General features: G+C 38.1%; 1 protein-coding gene across 14 annotated transcripts in view; it reads right to left on the bottom strand.

The window, feature by feature from the left end:
* The window catches only part of ARID1B (AT-rich interaction domain 1B), a 436,905-nt gene that overhangs the window by 365,492 nt on the left and 48,025 nt on the right, over nucleotides 1–23,388 (bottom strand). For all 14 annotated transcript variants that reach the window (XR_013380082.1, XM_077898158.1, XM_077898153.1 and 11 more), the window contains exon 2: nucleotides 19,429–19,623. Coding sequence is in view for 13 of the 14 variants with exons in the window: in XM_077898158.1 (XP_077754284.1) it covers nucleotides 19,429–19,623 (195 nt within the window). In the remaining variant the exon portion in view is untranslated. The remainder of the gene's footprint in view (nucleotides 1–19,428; nucleotides 19,624–23,388) is intronic.

Raw genomic sequence — 23,388 nt, 5'->3', positions numbered from 1 at the left:
ACCCGAGGACACTCCAGTTGAGCAGTTCAATTCATTTATTCATAGGTTTATTCTTAGTCTACAAATTCCTTGAGCTACTGAAAAGTCCTAGTGTATTACCAGGTAGCACACACTATAAAAACCTCATAAGCAGACAACAGGTTGATAAGAAAAAAAAAAACTGATTAAAAAGGTCTTTGCAGAGATTTCCAGTAAACATGTCAGATTAAATACTCATGTTTATCTCTACTCCCTCATAGAACCCCATTAAAGTAATAGTAAATAAACTTCTAAAGTAAAAATCCACAAGGGCAAAGAAAACTTAAGATGATAGCAGATAAGAGGTCAAAAAAATTTTGGAAGGAGAAAAGCAGATAGACAAGTGATAATTAAAGTTTTAATTTGTTCTAGGTGAGAGGATAAGAAGCAAGCTAATTAAAGCTCAGAACCCCAATGACTCAGGAATCAGAGGGTGGCAGGGGGCTGGATGAAATATCTGTAATGAGTAGTTCAGGGCACCTCCCTTTCTAATCTCCACCCCAATCCTGTCAAAAGTCAAGAGGACTGCCATCTGGAGAGGTTGGCAAGAGACAGGAGTCCATGGAAAAGATAAGATTAAATGGAAGTATGGAGATTAAATGGAGGCACACTCAGCCTCCAGATGCCCTCATTTCCTCTCTGGATTGGGGGGGGGGGGGCAGACAACGATGACAACAGAGATAACACTTGAAGATCCTCAAACAACATGGGGTGATCCCCTCCCCATCATCTAGGCCTACCAGTGGACACACCTGTCGAAGAACATAAATCTTTCTATTGGTTCTTAGCTTTCTGTTCTTCCATATCTAACTGTAACATGAATAGAAAGTCAAGGATCACCAGACATTTCAAGAAAGTGTCCAGCAGGAAAGACAATGAAGAGTAAAGACAGTAAGGACTCAAAGGAAACATAGACAAGGAGACTACAGAGAAAGACTTCAAAAACAAAGATCCTAAAATGATCTTCAGTGAGATAAACTACTGTATCCATGAAATAAGAAGAAGGTATAAAAAATGAAAATTTAGTGAAAACAAGTTCACAGAAAGTGAAACTAAGAAAACAAAAATTAAAAAATTCACCACAACAGCTGGAAAACAAATTAAGACTATCTAACAGGAATTGGAACAAAAAAGACAAAGAAATGAAAAAGGGACAGAGGAAATGGTTTAAAATATAAGGGGTTAATCCAGAACTTCTATAATCCAACTAGTAAGATTTCCAAATACTAAGAACACAGAAAATCAAGATGAGGAAATTACCCAAAAAATGGTATTCCACCCCCCTCCAAAAAATTTCTAGAATTGAGTTTCACACTGGCTGGGTCCAGCAAAATGAATAGGTTCATCAATATTTTAGAAATCAGAGAAATAAAAGGCTTAAGTAATCAAACAGGAAAAAAATAAATGACATATAAAGGATGATTTACTGGACCTCTTAACAGAAATACTGTAAGCCTAGAAGGCAACAGAAAAAAAGCTTTTAGGGGAGAATTATTTCCAATCTAGAATTCTATACTCAGCCAAACAACCAAGCAAGCGTGATGACAGAAATGGCATCTGATATCCAAAAGACTTTCGTCTCCTGCACCCTTCCTAAAAAGCTACTAGACAGTATGTCCCACCCACCAAAATAAAAAACATACATAAAGACAGAAGACGTGGATTCAGAAAACTGAGTTTGAAACCAAAGTAATTCCGAGAATGACGGTTTAAGAAGTTTTACTACATGTACACAGCAACTCATAAGAGTAATAACATACGGAATAGAGAACAAGTCAGAGAGACTCCAGTTCTAACCAAAGACTCAACTACTACTGCCAAGCCAGAAATTTGGAAGAAAGCAACACAGTTCATTCCAGATCAAAATCTGGTTTGGTAAGTCTCACGGAAAGAATAGAAGTCATCTGACTGCATCCTAGCTGCAAGTGAGGCCATGGATATGAGTTCTGAATTCTAAATTGTGGAGGCAGACCTTTTAAATGCAGGAATTTCACCAAACATAAAAAGGCTATTCAAAAGATGGCGAGTTCCATGAACATGAAAAATGTTCACTAAAATTTGATTAACTGTTCAGTTCCACCTTATTGAGAACTGTACAGTTCTATCAGAGAATAAGGATAAATTGTAGATATATACATTTTTTAAAGTAAAACAATGAGGCAATTATCAACTTCAGGATAACCAAAAGTTGCATATTAAGAAAATATATTCATAGTTCATGTCTCAACTATAGGCAGTTATATTATAGAATCCTGTTAATGTAAAAGGTGAGTGTTAATTTAACCTCAACTTAAGATATAATGAGAAAAGAGAGGGGAAAATGAATTGTAAGGCAGGGCAGTGTAAGAGTTAACTTTTACATAGTGAAGTTAATAGATACAGTCTAAATTTGAAAAACAGAAAAATAGCAACATAACCATGTCATTTAGAAATATGGATTTAAGTACCAGAATAAACCATTAAGAGTTGAAAATGGATGTCTCCAGGGACTGGAAATCATAGACAAGGAATGATGGAATGGGAATTGATATTTTTCATAAGAAGCTTTGTAATACTATCTTTTAAGCTATGTATATATGTTATTGAGGAAACTTTTTAAATAATTTTTTTAAAGATTTTATTTATTTATTCACAGCAGACATAGAAAAAGAGAGGCAGAGACATAACATAGGCAGAGGGAGAAGCAGGCTCTGCTGGGAGCCCAACGCAGGACTCAATCCTGGAACTCCTGAATCACGTCCTGAGCCGAAAGCAGACGCTCAACCACTAAGCCACCCAGGCATTCCTTAAAATAATTTTTCAATATATGGGTCTTCTCCACTAGACTGTGAGCCTCCCAATGTCAAGTCCTTTATATTGAGTGAGAGACATACTACAGACTCTCTTTAACACGGGTCATCTGTGGCCAAACGTCCAACTAACATTAAATATCTTGTGATATTATTTCTTACAGTACATACTCTTTTTTAAAGACAAAGAGGATAGATCCTTCATAATGAATACAATTCATTAAGAAAAGGCTCTTGGACTCAGCTGCAATCACTACCTAATCAGGTTCAACCTGTGGTCCATGGCACCAGAACCAAACTCAGCAAATGTTTAACAGCAATGACAAAAAAGGAAAACTTGCTAATACTGACACTGATGTCCTTTTCAATATAATCTTTATAATTCATTTGCTGGATATTGCAACCATAGTCTGTAGGGGTATTTGAAGTGTGCATATTTGACAAAACATTCAAATCCTAAGTTCATATTCAGTTTACCAAATGGCAGGTGAGACACTACGGTCACTAGGATTCATAATCTTCCTTTCTCATATTAGAATTAAGATAAGGTAATCAACTTAAAACAAAGTCACCCTTCACCTCTTTATCTTTAAAAGAAATCATCTAATTTAGCTCTGGATTTCCAAGTGACTAATTTTTAAAAATCATATAGTATCAGTCATATATCTTGCCATTAACATAAGAACAATGTAATGAATACAAATTAAAATGCTTCCAAAAATAATAGAAGGGGGGAAAAAAAGGGAGAGAAAACCTTATTTGTCATAATGAATTATATAAATCTGATTAACAGACATGAGCAAGCCCTCTGTTCCATTTTCCTTCTTAATTTGAAAAGATGTGTAGTAAATGTAAGCAATTTGTAGAATAAGAAAAGATACCCTAAAATATGTTATCAGGGCCAACACAAATAAATAAAACTGACAATAATCAGAAAAACTGATGAGGGTGCACTTTTTTTTTTTTTTTTACACTCTTGCTCGTAAAAGCAGAGGTCAGAGCCTGAAACGTGAAAGTCAACAAGAAAGCTCAACTGAGGAGAAAAATAAGCAATGTTTACGTTTTTATTCAAAATTTAGCTTCTTTATATATTTCCGTATCATCACTCACCCCAGTTAAACCACTGGAATGAAAGTTCAGAGCGTTGATTATGTTGTCTAAATATTACCCTGGCGTTTTGGCTCGTTCCCTTTTCTACAAGAGGAATTCCTGAGCACTGCAGGCCATAAGAGCTGATACTCATTCTGTGAGGATAAACTTAACTGCAGCAGAGGCGTCAGGATTGTATGACGCAGGCACAGTTTTCTATGATCTCTGAGGTAAAAGAAAATAATGCTAATAGAATCACAGGCCATTTTTCAAAGGTCTACTTATTAAAACAATGTTTATAGACACGTCACATTTCTGCCCCCTCTTGATACATGAATAGATTAGTATTTTTCTCCATTCTGGAAGCCTTAGCATGGAGAGACAGTTTCTCTTCTTTAAAAAAAAAAATCAAACAAGATCCAGCCGGTCTTCAAACAGGAACCCTGTTGCTTTCTGAACTGATCCATCAAAGCACTAATATGGGCAAAGATGAAAGGAAAATTTGAAGGCACAAGAAGAAAAAAAGAAGTTAGATTCTATGCTTGTGCAAACTTAGAATGCGAAAAATTCTGTAAAAATCATAAAGATCCCTTTAAATCCTATTTGAACTGAAAAGCACTCCCTCCCCAACTTTCCTCTCCCAAACCCAGCAAACTCCTACTCCAAAATCCAGGCCTTATGTCACCCATTCTATGCAGGGTTAGCTGTTCCCAGAGCATGTTCTCCAAATCTTACTACAGCACTGCAGCACTCTAAAGACCCACATACGTGTATTTCATGTATTTGCATGAGTGAACTCCAAGTTCCTCTACAGTTAGCAATAAATGTCTCATAACAAAGTGAACAAACCACTTTAGACCTTAATAATATCCTCTTAGTTCAACAAAACAAAAATAATAACGAATCAAATGGATGCATGAGATAATGATATTTATCTGAACCCAAAAGATCAATTTTCAAAATTCATTAGAGACCTGGTACAATTAGAATCAGTCTATATCCACACATATAATCTAACATTCTCCCCGTTCCTATCCTCACACAGAAAAATGTCCCTCCGTGTTGCCATAGCACCAGAAGACACATGGACACCTGAACTCACTACATACTGCTTAACTTCTTTCTCTGCAGAGCATCCAGAGAGCAAAGACCTGGTTATTGCCATCTTTACATTCCCCAGTGCAAATACATTACAGAACACTTAGTACGCATTCAATAAATGTGTGCTGGGCTAAACTGGAAGTACATAAACTCCACTTACAGTATGAGCAGTTTTTCTTTGATATGAATCACTCTTTTAATTCAAATAATTTCATTTTAAAGAAAACTTTCAATCTACTATCATAAATAGAAAACCAGTATTGCCTGCCATAAATAGAAGATCATCACGAAATACAGACTATGAAGACAATACAATATGATTACCTTGTAACTGGATGCTGACACCTGCCCAAGGCTCTTAGACTGAGGCCTGTTCTTTAGAAAATGAAAAACTGGGAAAAGGGGCTATGAAGTGTTGGAATGGTATTAGAGTTCCATTCAATAGAAAGAAAAAATCTGTAAGAAAATAACTTTTTTACTATATGATTCAGTGCTATGTAATGCTGTGTCTATGTGGCATCCAAAACAACCTTGCCTATTATCAGCAGGATGTGTGGAACACACGGAGAAGCACTGGGCTGGAACGGAAGGTCTTTAAGGCTACACAATGACCCCAGGAAAGCTACCCACCTACTTGGTCTCCCCACTGGCAAAGTAGCATTACCTACCTAATAGCTTTGGTAAGAATTATATGACATGATATATGCCCTGGCACTTAGAACAGTCTCGGTAAACACCAGACCAATGTTAAAATCATATGATTCTAATGTAAAATGTTACAGCAGCTAGAGTTGGGCAGTTCTTTAAGGAGTTAAGCATAGGGGCGTCTGGGTGGCTCAGTGGGTTGAGCATCTGCCTTCAGCTCAGGTTGTGACCTCAGGGTCCTGGGATCGAGCCCCATGTCCAGCTCTCTGATTAGCAGGAAGTCGGCTTCTCTCTTTCCTTCTGCCCCTCCACTCCCACTTGTCTGCACACACACTCAGTCTCAAATAAATAAAATCTTTAAAAAAAAAAAAAAAAAAAGGAGCTACACACAGAATCACCACACAACTTAGCAATTCTACTCCTAGGTATATATATCCAAAAGAAGTTAAAACCAACATTCAAACACATACTTGTACACAAATGTTGATAACAGCACTATTCACACTAGCTGACACATGGAAACCCACATGTCCATCAACAGATGAATGGAGAAACAAAAGATACTGTCTCCATGCAATGGAAAAATGTACAGCCATATAAAGGAATGAAGTATTGATATGTGCTACCACAGGGATGAACCTTGAAAAAATTATGTTAAGTGAAAGAAGCTAGACACAAAAAGTCACATATTCTACAATTCCATTTATGTGAAATATCTGGAATAGGTAAATCTATAGAGATAGCTGACTAATGGTTGCCCCAGGGTAGGGGGAGTAGGAAACAGGAAGTGAGTGTTTAATAGGGACCAGAATGTCATCTGGGGGTGAAGGAGATGTTCTAGAACTAGATAAAGATGGTGGTTGCACAGTACTATGAATTGTACTAAATTTCACTGAACTGTACACTTTTAAGTGGGTAACTTTCTGTAATATGCATTTCACCTCAATAAAAAAAAACTCCTGACTCTTTAAGTGTGATAGACCTCGTAGGTAACATTCCATTTTCTTTTTTTTTTTTAAGATTTTATTTATTTATTAATGAGAGACACACACAGAGAGAGAGAGAGAGAGAGAGAGAGAGAGGCAGAGACACAGGCAGAGGGAGAAGCAGGCTCCACGCAAGGAGCCCGACGTGGGACTCGACCCAGGGTCTCCGGGATCAGGCTCTGGGCCAAAGGCGGCACTAAACTGCTGAGCCACCCGGGCTGCCCAACATTCCATTTTCAACGTGGTAAAGGTTACAAAGCTAATGAAACTAATATTCAGTGTCAAAATTAGGCTATCTTAACTATAATCAGTCTTACTATTCAGAAATCCAAATGAATTCTCATCTCAGTTGATGAGAAGCATTCCAGTTTTACCAGAATCATAAAATTTATGCTAGAGTGGGCCCAGAGGTAAAGTGCCAAGGATCTGAAATTCTTGCCATGCCACTTAGTGAGTACATAAATTTAAACAAACACGGTCAAATGACCAGTTTCCTCATCTATAAACTGAGGATTATAACACATGCCCCAGGAGGCCATCATGAAGATTGTTAATCCTCGTAAAGTAAGTAAAACAGTGCCTGACACAGAGTAAGCCCTTAATAAATATTAGCTCTTATTATTATTCAGAAAGTGGAGATAAACGAAAGGTCAGCAGGGGTTACACAAGAGCACGGGACATAAAAGTACCTAGTGTGACACCCGGCAAGGGGACTGATGTTGTTACTGGCACGTAATGACAATCTCTCATATTTTACAACTAGGAAACTGTGATCAGTGATAATCACGATGCGGAGGAAGAGGGCAATGAGATCACATCAATACTGAGGCACTAAATCCTTGTACTTCCTTAAAAGTCAATTATTTATCTATCATACATCCTCAACTGAAATAAAGCACATAGGGATAATTTTGTAATATTTGGTCTAAACTGCATTTCTTTACTCCTAGGTGTAACTTTCATTCTGAGTGTGGCCATGACCTCTGCTTCTGGAAACAACAACAGCACAATGTAGGCAAAGGTTAACAATTCCAAACCTCGGTCCCTAACACACCTCTTCTAAAAGCTAAGCTTTATACAAGTGTGCTTGCTCCATAAAGCACATGAAAAACAATGTCTGCTAAAAACAGTGGTCTCAACTTACCAGTTTCACTGATGGAGAACTGCAACATCACATTTAAGGTTTTTTCCCCATAAATTACCAGCTTTTACACAATTCCAATATAAGCTTGGATGTAAACTACTCCCCCACCACCGAGGATCTAAAAGCCCCTTCATACTCCCACCATGCATGGCACAGCTCTGCCAGTAAATCCCTACTGGAAAAATGTGTTTTCCATAAACAGCATCCTAACTCATTGGGGGGTTTTCCTCCAAAAGCACTGTCAAATGACCAGTGTTAGGACAAAGACCTGAGCCTGTATCACATTTACGCCAAATCCAATTCAGCTAGGGTCTGGAAACTTTGGCATGTCTCCCCCTACTAAGTATTTCACTCAATACAAGAGAACCCAGATGAACGTTACCAGCCCTGATGTAGAGTAGTGCTGTCTCCAATTTTCTCAGTGGGGTTAGTATCAGAGAGAGGACTACAGGCCCCTAATCCTGCACATGTTGGAAGGAGGAGCAACAGAGAACCACCATGCCGTAATGGCCTCTCAGGTACCAGAAACTCCTCTGGAATCTAACAGCAGGTTTACAGGGACAGCCCAGTGGTTGTTAGTAGGCTTCCTACCAGATCAGCTAGGAGCTGGGTACTAGCAATTCAGCCAGAAACTGAGGAAGCCATGGCCAAGGAGCAGCCTCTCAGCCACATACAGGTGGCAGATATAATGCGAACACACTCGAACCTTTCAGCACCGGGCTCCTTGGGTTTCCCTGGCCAGAGTCTACAATTCTGCACATTCTTCTTTGTTTGCTGGGAAATGTTTGTGAAGAGCCATGTGCTGTTCTAGATGAGAGGCCACAGCAGGGTAAAACCCAGTCTCTGCTGTCTACAGTTCATATCCTAATAGAAATGACAACAAAGCAACAAGCACACCTCAGGTGGCAAGTGCTATGGAGGAAATAAAACAGGGCCAGGGCCAGGGCCAGGGCCAGGAGGAGTGTGCAGTTCAACTCAAGAAGTCTGAGAAGATCAAACGAACATCTCAACAGAAATTTAAAAGAAGGAAGAAGGCAAGCCCGACACCCAGCCAAGAGCCTTCCAGGCAGAAGGAAGAGCCAGGCGTGGGGATGTGGATATAGAAGTGGACCTCAGGGACTCAGTGTCTTGCTTTGACTTATACCATCTCAAAAGACCATTCTGGTCACTCTGCTGAAAACAGACTGTGGAGCAGCAAGTCAAGAGAGTCCACTATGGTGATACAAATGGGAGGTGGTGTCCATAGACCTTTAGTCAAGGGCAGTAGCCTTCAAGGTGGTGAGAAGTGTGCCATTTCTGGTTTATTCTGAAGAAAGAAGCAATGAGGTTCTCTAACAAATTGAGAGCTTGAGAAAAAGAAGAGGACTGTGAGGTGCTTGCGGGGTCAAGCAGAAGGGATGGAGCTGCCATCTATTGAAACAGGAAGACTAAGGAGGGAAATGTTTACACCAGAGAAACTCTGGGACTGTCAGGAGTAATTCTGTGTTCTCTGCAAAGATGTAGTATCCAAACCATTCTGCCTCCCACAACTGAGACCTGAAAACTCAAATTCATAGCCTCCCTAGCAGCTAGGAGACTTAAATTCTTTCAGTTAGACCAACCATAGCAGACTCTGATTGGGAAGTAAGAAGCCTGCATGTTGCTTAATGCCAGTTTCTGTGTCTTTCAGCAGCAGTGGCTGAGACCCCATTGGGCTCTGGAATCCTTCTGGAACCCTCTGCCTCATTCTCCATTCAGTATTTTATTACTCTCATGACCTAACTCATATATGTGGTAAATCAGCTTTTAACGATCATTCTGGAAATGACTCCAAGTGTGCTGTGATAACCTGATGTCATGAAGACTTAGGGCCAATGATGTCACTCCTTTCACTCTTTATTTTTGAAACCAACAAGGAAGAATAGGTAAGAAATCAATCAGAGACAATAATGGAGAAAGGGTCTCCCTTGCAGTCCAATGGATTTGAAAGAAATAAATTCTGGTCTTTTCTCTTCTCCCAAGTATCAAAATTTGGCCAATTCCTGGGGAATAAGATCCTCTCATCTCAAAGACCTGTGATGAAGAGCACAGGACTTACACGTAGTTAAGTAGAGAGGGGAAGTCTTACTTTGCTATGAAGCCCAAAACACTCTGAGGAAACCTCCAAGGATGTAAAATGCTTAAAATATCCAGACTATTGGGATATCAGAAAATCTTAGAAATTTAAGGTAATATACTAATTAAGTAAAAGGAAGTTTCCTTCTCAGCCACCCTTAAAGAAGTATTCTGAGGTGATAACAACCCATCAATTATAATAACAATTATTCCAATACTTCCCTTTTCCCCAGCTTTCTCTGCAAGCAATAGTAACAATGATATAGATTATAAAACGACACATAATCCTTACAGGCCATACTGGGAAACTGTCCCTACTTGGTTGTCTTTTCTGGGATGCACTCAGATTGGAGTTTCCATCAGACACTTCTCCCTAGCCCTCCTTGGGGGCTCATCTACAACTATCCGGATAGAGCTAGTTTTTCCCAGTCTCAGGTCCATTGAGTTCAACAATTATCTTAGCAACGGATCTTTTTGCATTTTAATTCAATCTTTTCAGTGTTTGCTATTTACATTAGTCTTACTCTTTGTTTCTGAATGTTTGATGTTTTATAGAAATTGACCTGGATCGTGTTTTTGACTATCCCTGAAGAGCCAATTCCACCGGTTTATTTGGTCATTACTAAAAAAGAAAAAAGAAAGTATGTTCTTACTGATTCAATATCAATAGAGACAGACTAATTCGGTTACTTCTTTGGAATACAGTCTGCTTTCTCAATTAAACATACTTTTTCATAGGAAATAGGAAGCTGGTAACTCCTACTGTTGTCAACAGTTGCTAAGTTTTGGTTTGGGGCTTAGTAGGTAAGGAATGTTTGCTTTATACATACACTCTAACCACACTCAGGTCTCAGCTCCAGAATTTCCAGGAAATTTCTAACACCTGATCTCACATGGGGAGTTCCCCCTGAGGCCGAGGAACCCAGGCTGAGTAAGCTCCCTAGCACCAGGAAGGCATCTACACAGCCATTCGTAGAGAAGCAAGGCTGCTGTTTTTTTCCTATTTGTAGCCTTGTGATTTCCTTCTTCCCTTCATGCTCTCACCCATCTTCTTTTTCTTCTCCTTCTCTGCTAAACTGTCTTTTCTAATTCCTTTCAAAACTACAGATTTAACTTTTAATATTATTTTCCAAAATGAAAAGTGCAAAGGGAGATGCCTGGGTGGCTCAGTGGTTGAGCATCTGCCTCAGGGCTCAGGGCATGATCCCGGAGTTCCAGGATCCAGTCCCACATTGGGCTCGCTGCGAGGAGCCTGCTTCTCTCTCTACCTATGTCTTCGCCTTCTCTCTCTCTCCGTGTCTCTCTCATGAATAAATAAATAAAATCTTTTAAAAAAAGAAGTACAAAGGTCATTCATAAATTTGTTGCATACAAAAATAATCAAGCTGTCATAAAGAACTTTTGACCATAAAGAATTTAACTTCTAGCTACTAACATGAAGTTTAAAAACTTTTTACCCTTAGAAAAAGCCTGAATTTTTTTAAAGATTTTTATTTATTTGAGAGAAAGAAAGAGAGTGCATGTCAGAGCAAGTACATATAAGTGGGGGGCAGGGGAAACACTCCCCTCTGAGCAGGAAGCCTCACATGGGGCTCCATCCTAGGGTCACGGGATCATTACCTGAGCCCAAGGCAGATGCTCAGCTGACTGAGCCACCCAGCCACCCAGAGAAAAACCATTTTAAAAGACAAAAATACAGCCAGCAAATCCCTCTTTGTGGCACTCAAAGAGGAGTGAAAATAATAGCACAGAATAGAAGTCTTAAAAGTCCCTATTTCTATTCAGAACTCACTGTACACAGTTTATCCTAATGTACGGTATATACTTATTTTCAGAACTACTTAGAAAGTAATAATGTATTAAATGAGTAAGTAATTACTGGGTCTCTATTTCCTTTTGTGACTCCAAATAAAGTTAACATCTCACTCAACCTTATGATTTTCTACATATTAGAAAGGACAGACAACATTCTACATACATAGCACACCACAGGTATTCAGAAGAAGTTATCTGAGAAAATTTTCACTTTAAAAATAATAAAATTAGGGGTGCGTGGGTGGCTCACTTGGTTAAACTTCTGCCCTTGGCTCAGGCCATGATCCCAGGGTCCTGGAATGGAGCCCTGCATCGGCTCCCTGTTCCCACTCCCAAGTCCCTGCTCAGTGGGGAGTCTGCTTCTCTCCCTCTGCCCCTCCCCGCTGCTTGTGCACTCTCAAGCTCGCTCTCTCTCTCACTCTGCTCTCTCTCTCAAAAATAAAATCTTAAAAAAATTAAATTAAAAGTAAATAACTGATTGCATTGATTGCAACAATTTGCTAATCTTTAAGGAAGAACAACTCTTTCACCTCTACAAAGAATTTTAAAGAACGTAGGCTAGTAATTATTAATACAACCCATCAAGCATCAATTTCAGAAGATGGTACCTGGAGTCACAAAACTCTAAAATTTAAAACTAAAATGAAAAAACATTAAGTATTATTTTAAATAATAGTTATCTAAATCTCCAAGCCAGGAGATCTCATAGTCAAAGTCCCTCACTCAGTAGATGAGCAGGGTGAGGTCTTGATTTTTCCAAGATCGCACACAGATTACCAGCATTAATCAGCGAGGACTTCACTGTCCCACCTCCTGCTTCTGGACACATTAAGGCAGCAGTAAGCACCTGACTCCCTGGGCAGGGTCCAAAGAATGGCAATGCTGCTGGCCCAAAATCTAGTCTGGGGTCCTTACTTACTTGTCCATCTCTATCACCTGGTTGTTAATTCTGGCTACACTGGGGAGTCACCTGTGGAGCTCAGAAAAAGAGAGAAGGGGGCCTTAACATTCAGATGTCCTTGATATGAACATCCCAATCTGGAGTGCTGGAAAGCACCCTGAGAGATTCTAATATTCAGCAAACTTGAGAACTACTGTCTAAATTATGCAGTCACTGTAACTGTCAATTTATATTCTGGGATTTTTGTTGTTTAGTGATTTCTGTGGTTGGTTGTGTTTCAGGGAGCATTGAAGTAATGTGGTTGGTTGGTTTACTGGTATCAACTGTTAGCTTTATTTGAATTGCTTTAATTTTAACATAAATATCACATTTAATGTTTCTTTATTTGTAAAACCAAAAAAAAATCAAAATTTATTTAAAATATACTCCGGCAATTCTAATGCTACCTAAAACATGTGTGAGATTTATATCTCAAAGACAAAAACATAATAGAAAAGCTTAAGAGATATTTTAGTTGAAAGTCCATGAGTGTAAAATATGTAGAATTCATATGTGAGTGACAAAAGGGTATAAACTACAAGCAGAGAACAGGTGCTGTACACATTATAATAAATACCTAGAACAATGTAAATGTTCAGATAAAAAACCAAATCTATTTGGTATAAACTTTCTAATGTAAAAGTAGCTATCCAAACAACAAGAGAAATCATCTCATATTTTCTCATTAAACTTTCAAGTATGAAACCTGGTTTTTGCTCATTTTTTAGGAAAAAGGCTAACAACTTAAAAATTTCTATGTAACTTGAAATGTGATCTCTTCTAATCCTCCTCTAAGGATGTCACATTGAATGCTTCAAAATATGCTTACATTCAACTACAATATAAAAAGTAAATAAAACCAGTTAAGTATTCCAGAAATTTACATTTTAAGGAGCAAATAAAAATTATCATATCTACAAATCTTTTCAAAAATATTCTCTTGGTACAAAACTCCATCTACAGGGAACTTTGGCATCAGTGATAGTAGCATCTGCTATCTACTTGGAAGCAGAAATATGAGGTGTAAATGTATTTTGTTGGTAAACCTTAAATACCTTTATGTTCACTGATGGAGAACAACTGAGAAAATCAAGACAAAATGTGGCCAACAAAAGGCCATTATTTATACAAATCTGCAATCCGCTGAAAGGACTCCAAACATTTCAGGTGTGCAAGCAAAGCAGCTTGGCTCCTAGTCTCTTGGTACCGAACATGCCTATATAAAAATGCTACAAAAAAAAAAAAAAAAAAAAATGCTACAAATAACACAGTGAGAGAAATCTCTCAGCATTCATTATTTTACTGCCCAAAATGTTTACCTTCATTTTATTCATGTATTTGTTTATATATGTACACATATCTAAAACACACAAAAAATAAATATTAAAATAAAATGTTTAATATATTCAGTATGTGTATGGAGATACATTTGGTTATACTAAGATACCACTGTCACACAAACATTCTGCTTTAAATAAGTGTGTGCAAGTAAGCGTGTGCACACATAAGTGCGAGTGGGTGTGTCTTTGAGTAAACATAAACTATCAAAAAAACTGAGTCTGGATGTAAAACAAACTCTACGCACCAGTTCTTTTCCGTTAAGTCAAGTCTTCCTTTCTCATCCTATCACACCCTACGATGCTCCTTAAAAATAGGATGTCTAAGCTCTTATTAGGCAAAACCAAAATTAATCCCTGATTATTGGATTCACATTTAGGATTCAGAGACGGAGCCTAAACAAACATTTAATGTTAAATAATTCTGTAATTGTTACGTCTTTAACCAACTCTTCCTTCCTCATCCATCCTGACTTTTCAAAGACATTGTTCAAACTGAATACGACATAATTTTAACTGTATTTTTTAAAGTAAACATTTTTTACCCAAATAGACTGACAATATAAAGCAACACAGGTGGGAATCCTAGAACTTGCTTGGCTGCCTCAATAACCCCAAAGAAAACATTTATTTTAGCCAAACAATTGTAATGTTTGTCTCCTTTTAGAAACATCTGCTGCCAAAATAAACATTTGCATTGGAAGAAGTGTTTTGGCTGTTAAGATAGCACCAAATAAAATGCTTATGTTCTGAAATAACATAACATTTTTACTCAAAAAACACACAGCAAAATACACATATCCAAAGGGTACAGAAGATAAAGACACAAATGAGAATACCTATTGACTTCTAAAGTCTTCTTCAAAAGAACTTCAACTTTAATTAGGTTTTTAAGGGATAAGTTCAGATGGATCACCTTAACAAAAATAACTAATTTCTGTTTAATTTTTCCAGAATACCTTTCAAAACTATTATATTCTTGTTGTTATATCATGCTCTTATTTTTGTAAAGGTCTTTGGAAGACAGATGTGTTTTTAAAAACTAAAAAGGTCGTGTTTTTCATTATAAAAATACTCATAAACTTAAATATCTCACTGCCCTCTTCCCCTTTCCCTGGCTTTATAATGCCAAGAGGCATTAGATTATACAAACTTCTGCAGTAAGGTAAGGGTAGTTAAAATATCAACCCACTAACCCTTGATAACTCAGGAAAAATCTCAACACTACATGCGGTAATTGAAATGTGCTTGACACAAATAAATATATCCTCACTTCTGTAGCCTATTTCCCCTGTGTGCTATTTCTTTTATATGAAAATCTTTTTTAAAGCAAGTTGGCACAGGCCTGCATATACATTTATAATCACAAAGGACAAGAGAAGTAAAACAAAACATTTGCTCACCCACATCCCTGATGCAGCCAGGGGTACCTTAGTGTCTATGTTATTTTAAAAATCTAAAAAAACTCAAGAGTCAGATTCTGGTAACCTTAAAGATTATATTTCCTCTCTGTGGTTCTGTATTAGACGAAATCAACCAGTATACTTCCGTTAACCATCTCCAAGTTTGAATTCCAGGAGCCTAGAGGCAGAACATTCTCCACAGAGGCATAGAAAATTCATTTCCCCTCTCGGCTCAATAGAAACTCAAGTAGACTAGTTTTTAGGGCACTGTGCAAAACTAATCTGTTTAGCCATGTATTCGCCTGATGGTATGGGAGAATCAGCATGTGAAAGAGCACAAATCTAGTTCCAGTTAATAAATACCAAAATGATGTACTATTATCATGTCATGCTCAAAGACCTAGTCATGAGTATATTGCAAAAATAAAATTATCACCATACAAAATCAAGAATTACCAGGTTAACACTAAAATCAAATACTCGATGGCCAGTTTCTCCTGATTCTCAGAAACAAAAAGCAAGCAGGGATATTATCCATGTTAAATTTCATATTAGCATGGCAGTCCTTTCTAACAGAATACTCATTTACAATTCCTATCACAGGAGTGGAACGCTAGCCAGGAATCAAACTGTGACCCCTGAGCCAAAGACAACTTACCACTCAGCTGGTAAGTGGGCAACTCAATTTACAAACTTGAATTCCTGCATTTTAATCCTTTGCAGAAATATATGAGCAATATTAAATGAACCTGATTCAGCTCATTAGAGGCTCACAAACCAAACACAGAAAGCTTTGGAGGCTATCCAAAGCAAAGTCATGCCTAGGTGGTGATGTCCACTCAATAAAAACTCAATGTCATCATTATCTTTCAACTTCTTCCCTGAGAAACATTAGCAGCCATGATTACAAAAATGCTCGGCCAATTACATTAATACTAGGAGAAAACGGACAGGACCAGCAGCCAATCACTGTGCCAGGGCCTTGTCTGTGGACAAGTTTATAATTACCCAAAATTTACAAACAAAGCAACTCACTGAGAATTCCCCACCAAGAACACAGTCTAAAACTAACAAAGTAAATGTGCTCTAATAACTTTTACCCAAAACTTTCTCAATTACATTTTTTTCCATTCAAGGCTATTAATTAGCCTATACCTAACTGATCACATGAACTAGTATTTTAAAAGTTGAGTCCCTTTTAAAATGTTACACATATTCAAAAATGCATTCATAGCCATTTTTAGCCTTTTACTTATCAAAACAAGATACTATATTTTAAGACTATATCATAACTAAATGAAAGGATGAAAAGGCAATACAGATTACTTAGAACACTTGATTATGATGAACTCAATATGAAAGTTTGACATATTATGGCCGAGGCATTCAATTTCTTACCAGATACACTACTTTCCTTTCATTATCAGAAAGATTTGTCCTTAATTAAAATTAGGCATTTCTTCTGGTTAGCAGTAAAATGCCTAATCTAAAATCTTAATTAAAAATTTGCTGAAATAGTTGGTGAGTTATCTTCATCAATTTGTCCCTTCAAAGAAATCCAAGAGTTACTGAATTTCAAAAGTATGTAAGAGACACAGGAATTAAAAAAAAAAATACCAAGAACCCAAGAAATTAAGATTACTCATGTACTTATGTACATCCTCTTCTTCCAGGCTTACACATGTAGGAAAGAAAATAATGAAAAAAATATTCCTGGGTAATCTTTTTTTTTTTTAAGATTTTATTTATTTATTTGAGAGAGAATCGGCACACACAAGTGGGCAGATCAGCAGAGGAAGAGGGAGAGAGAGGATCCTCAAGCAGACTCCAAGTGGAGCAGGAAGCCCAGCACAGGGCTGGATCGACCCTGAGATCATGACCTGAGCCAAAGGCAACTATTTAATGGAGCAAGTCACCCAGGCGCCCCCTGGGGTAACCATTGTTTATACACTCTTTTCCATTTGCTGGACTTCTACTTTGGCATTGCAAACTATGCTAATGTTGAAAACTTATAAGACTTGAATTCGTTCAGAGAAAAAGATAAAGGAGTATCTCGTACCTTACCATAAACATCACCTTTCAAAATGAATTTCTGACAGCAGGAAAATATAGTGGAAAGAAGATACAGATAAACAAGGAGTGATTAGCATCTACTTCATTCCACAAGTCCCGTTACTTCTTCCCTTCTTCTCTTCCTGTGGCTGGGGTTATCATACAGGACTATCAGCCCCCAAATGAAATCAGCTACAGAGGAGAAATAGGATTTTGGTAGCAAGCTGCTTGGGCTTTCTTCCCCTCACCTAAGAGCAAGCTGAATTAAAACTAGAAAAAGGAAAAGAAAATCATGTCGTACTTTTCAATCATGTTCAAACTATTTCCCCCTCACAATTAGTAACCTCAGCTAAAGATGTTTTATTCTAGGCAGCAAAATATTTCTGGAAGAACGGAATTATGTTGAAAAAATTAACAGAGCAATTAAGTAAGTGTGCAAGTGACTTAGAATTCTGGGCAGCCAATTTTAATAAAGGAGTAATAACAGCTATTTAAGGAACCAACAGCTAGGATTCAAAGGTTGAACTACTTCCATCTTTCCCTACAACCACCTTGAAATAAAAATACCGCCCAAGGAGGGACAAAAAATAAAGAGGAAAAATAATATTCAGCCTATAAAAGAAAAGGCTCAGATGCAACTTCATCAACACAGCTCTGGAGCATGTAAAAGTGTATCATTCTCCACTTCCATCTTAGAAGAAAAGTCTGATCCATTTTTTTTTCCTGCCACAGATGATTTTTGGTCAAACACAGGGAAGAATTTCCAGAGAGGAAGTATATGAAACACTGGAATGGGGTACTAGCAACATTAAGGAGTAATTTATCTGGAGGCAGGAAAATGTACGCAGCATCAGCCCAGTGCACCCCCAGGATTAAAGACATGGTGTGGGAATTAATAAATAAGGCTTTCTGGTATTTCTAGTGACTAAACACCTTAACGAGTCTGAATCTAATTTAGTCTTTTCCTAATTTCATGCTTCCTCAGGCCAACATAACAAGGATATACTCTAGTATCCAAGAGACTCTAGGTTTACTATGGCTAAAAAGTAACTCCAACTATTTGTTTCTAGAGAAAAAGGAGAAAAATACTGGGGGACTTTAAAAAAAAAGTCTTTAAGTAAAACACAAAACCCATCCAAATCTAAGAAAACAGATGTACCCAAAACAGATGTACCCAAATCCTCTTATATGAAAGCAATATGTTAAGAAATAAACGCAAAAAAACTTTTTGGGAGAATAAAGAAACTTTTCTCAAAGTTGATGCCGTTTTCATGGTTATTTATTTTTTAAATAATTAAAACTTCACCTTAAGAACTCTATTCACAGTTCAAAACATGCCAGTCTGACATCAGAAATGTTAGAAAGCAAAGTTGACTTCATGGGGTTTAGATCTATAAAATGTAGTGCAAAATGATGAGATTGCCTATCTTTCAACTACAGTCAGTAACACGGTAACAGCCTCCACCAAACAGGTATTTTTGTCCACTTTGTTCTAAGAAGCTCACTTTTCCTTTTTATTTATTTTTATTTTTATTTGTTTTAAAGAGAAAGTGTATGCGCATGCACGCAGGAGGTGGGGCAAGCTGACAGAGGGCTAGGGAGAAAGAAAGAATTTTAAGCAGCTCATGCTGGGATTCCCAGGCAGGCCTCCATCTCCTGACCCTGAGGGTAAATCAAGAATCCAATGCTTAATGACTGGCCAACCATGGCTCTTTTTTTAAGTAAACTCCACGCCAAGCATGAAGCCCAAGGCAGGCCGAAGTCACAATCCTGAGATCAAGACCTGCACCAAGATTGAAAGTTGAAAGTTTAACTGACTGAGCCACCCAGGTGCCCTATCACCTTTCCTTCTTTGAAAGAAAACTGCACCTGTGATTACCTGAAAACTATGAAAACTAGAAGAAAAAAGAAAATAATGCTTCCCTAATTCTCTCAGTACCAATCTTTAGGTAGACAGCAACAAAGACAAAACATCACCAATTTGAAGGGGAAATGGGATTAAAACCAGCACAAACCTGCTGCTGTGGGTACTGCATTCCTCCCATGGCCCCTGGGGTCCGACCCTGGATGCTGATTGGATACCGTTGTGGGCCTGGTGGGCCGTAAGAGCCTCCTGGGTAAGGGCTGCTTTGCTGAGGCTGAGAATGAGGGTTACTGCCCATCCCATACAACTGAGGTCTCTTCATCACCATAGGATCCATTGGGCTGCCCTGGGAAGAAATAAACAAAGACACAGATTAAGTCATTATGTATTACAAAGGCAGAGATTTTGTTACACTAACATTTACACAACTATCCTTACTTTTGACAATATTAAAGACACACAATATATACAAATATCAGATCATTATGTTATAATATCTAAAAACTAATATGCTGTAAATCAATTATTTAATTTAAAAAAAACAATTAGGTGGCATATAAAAACCCAGAACATTTAGGAAAAAGGTCTAGATGGATACATGACACTTATTTTTTATTTTTAGGAAGGTTTTAGCAATTACGAAGGAGGAAACAAAAGGAGGAAAGAGTTTGCAGAGAAAACATTTGCATCTAAAATTCTGCTATACATATAGGATATGAGCATGACAGTTAATCTCAGCCGGTTCCTTTTAGCTTACTAGTAATAAAGATAAAGTATACTGAGTGGTTAGCAACGATTTTGACTTCAAAGTATTCTCAGAAAAACTACTCTAATTTGGACCTGAGTCTGCAACTCCTGATCAAACATTAATGCATCTGAGTACTCATTAGAAAGTGAAAGGGTAGATTTTAGATAATACAGAATATCTAGGGTAAAAGTTTTCAAAGATCACTAGTGCATATGAATAGGCACCCAGACTATGAATCACAAGCCACCTTCCCTATGTCAGTATCTTACCAAACATAACCAGTTCAAATCTAGACTCTGAGTTTTATTTTGGGTTTAGTGAGTCAGCCCATGGGCCTCAGGGCCAAGGCCATTCGGGAGAGCCAGAACTAGAGACTCAACTGGGACTTTCTTGCCTTGGGTGCTTCAAAGGAGCAAAAGCCCTGGCAAGGGAAATCCCTCCCCAAGGTGCTAAAAAAGCCTGCAGCATTCATACAAGAGATCCTTCTTGCCTTCCTTTCAAAACCATACATTGATCCCCACTGTATGCCAGACTCTATATAATACATATGAAAACCCTCTAGAAGGCTTAAAGATTACCAGAATAAATGAGTGAGAAAGTGCCAGGCTCAAGGTGGGGAGGGACAGGGCATAGAGAACCACAGAGCAGAAGGAGCAGCATAAAGCAGAGGCTCAAGGAAGGTGAGCTGCCTGATGTTTATGAGTAAACATAAGCAGTTGAGATCCAAACGAAGCAGAAATTTGCAAAGAAGCTGCAGCAGGCAGAAGACAGTACATGGGTGAGCCTTGCACGTCATCTGAAAGGCTTCAGATTGCACCTTGGGGTGAACCACTAGGTGCTTTTAAGAGGCAGCTATAGTTGGATCCAGCTTCAGAAGGCCTGCTCTCAAGCAGCTGCCTGGAGCCAGGGTGGGCTACTGCAGCAGGCAGGTGAGCTGAAATACTGAACTGGTGGCAGTAGTGGCAGAAAGAAAGCCCAGATTCAAGTAATGGGATGGAAATACAACACTACTTGGAGACTAAGTGATGGAAGAAGACAGGAGTCAAAGGTGGCTCAATAGATAGTAAGACACCATCTGAGACAGGATATGCAGAGGTAGAAGCAGATCAGCCCTCTCCTCCATTTGCCAAAGGGAGCCTTCAGTATTCTACATAGGAAATCTGAGGTTCCTATAGGAAACCCAGGTGAAAACATCTAGAAGGAAGGAACCTGGGATCCCTGGGTGGCTCAGCGGTTTAGCACCTGCCTTCAGCCCGGGGCATGATTCTGGAGTCCCGGGATTGAGTCCCACGTCAGGCTCCCTGCATGGAGCCTGCTTCTCCCTCTGCCTGTGTCTCTGCCTGCCCCCCCACCTCTCGCTCTCTCTCTCTCTCATGGATAAATACATAAAATCTTAAAAAATAATAAAATAAAAAAATAAAATAAAATAAAATAAAATAAAATAAAATAAAATAAAATAAAATAAAATAAAAAAATAGGAAGGAACCCAATATGTTTGTAGCTTGGGGAGTAAGGGCTGACATAGAATGATATATAGGGAAAAGTCAGCATATAGAGGATACATGCTCCTGGAAAGGCAGCAACTCTTCTGTTTTACTCACTATTGTATCTCTAGGACATAAGTCAAATAGTACACCTGGCACATAATAAAATGTTCAACAAATACTGGATGATTTAATCAACAGGAAGCATATAAAAACTCAAGTATTTCACCCAGGAAAAATATGTGAAAAAAGAACAATGGTAGAGGACAAAATTGTAGAGGATAACACCATTTTAGAGAGAAGGGAAAGAAGCAGTCCATAAAGAAGCCAGAAGAATGGTCAGAAAATAAAGATTCCGGAGAGTATGGTGTCACAGAAAAGAAGGGAGTCATACATCACAACAAATGAGACATGGCAAATGCAACCCTGGTGTTTAAGAGGTGAAGGCTAAAAGCTTTTCCATATTCGGTGACTAGAAGGTAATTGCTGGGTTTGGCAACGAAAGCCTCACCACAGAGGTGAGAGCCGTAGTTCGAAGGTAAGGAGCTATGGCATGAATGGGAGGTAAGAGCTAAGCCAGGAGCACAAACCCAGACCCCAAGCTGGGGAAGCTACAAGAACTGCCAGTTTCTTCCCACTGACACCCCAGCCCAAAGCTGCATGCAATCTTTGCCCTCCTTCCTTGGTATCTCTTAAATGCGCAGTGCACCAGGCACTGAAGAAAAATGAAAACAACCTATCCCAGAGAAATGAGCAATTCACTGGAGACAGGCTGAACAAAAATGTAACACATGCAGTCGACATCCTAACTGGACACACAAGGCATGGTAAGGACAGAGCATCTCAATGGGTCTGTGGTGGGCTGTAACAAAGCCCCCCTACAAAAAAGCTCAGTTCTTGGGGATTCATAGGAATTTGCCAGGAACTGATCTCACCTGAATGAGAATATGTGTAGGCCTAACAGTTCTGCTCAAAATTCAAATTTCATGGAATTTTAGATGTGTTACTTTCACCAGTCAAGGAAATTTTGTACTTACAATGATTATATACTGATGTTACACAACCTGTGCTAACTTCACAATTCAACACACAAACATGTATGTTGATATACTGCAATAAAACAAAAATCAAGTGTTAAGAATTAAGTTTTCCTAGAATGAGTTAAATCAGAACATATGCCTTAAAAAAAGCTGAATATAATTATTTTCCACACTTTCTCTCAAAAGATAAAACTTCCTATGGAAGTGTGAAAATCAAGGCTCAGCTGGTGATTTCAGAATGAATGAATGAATGGCCAAGAGAGAGGCTGAGTAAATCAGATTTCAAGCTAAATTTCTAATACGGAGTCCTGAGGCAGCCCTATCTTCACATTCAATCTGGATTAGCCAGGACATAGGAAAGGTCTACTTATTTCACTTTAAATAATGCACCCCAAAACTGGCTTAATTAAAGCAGAAATTTAAAATGGAAAAATGATTATTGGAGTGTCTTTATTTTAATGCTATAGGTAACAGTGCAGCAAATTCATCTTATCAGTGACTAAAATTGTTTTGTAATATCTGTCTAATCACTGCAATAAACCTTTACCATCCTACTTAAAATTCAGCTCATTTGCACCCATGTCAAAAATGTTAGCTTAACCCTGAGAGTTCTGAAAATCGAAAACATGAAATACATAGATTATCTGTACCTCTCAAAATGCATCTAATACCTTTCAGTGAGACTTCAGATATGAAAACAGATACTTATACAGTGCAAATTATTTAATTTTAACCTTCTCTCCTTATGGTCTTGTGTTAAATACTCATCCACACCTCAAATTCATCCTGCTGTGTGCTCTTCCTATTTTTAACATTAAATATGTACAAGTACAGGATCT

Source organism: Canis aureus, chromosome 1, assembly GCF_053574225.1.
Source record: "Canis aureus isolate CA01 chromosome 1, VMU_Caureus_v.1.0, whole genome shotgun sequence".
Taxonomy (NCBI): domain Eukaryota; kingdom Metazoa; phylum Chordata; class Mammalia; order Carnivora; family Canidae; genus Canis; species Canis aureus.
This window is presented reverse-complemented; position numbering and strand designations above follow the sequence as displayed.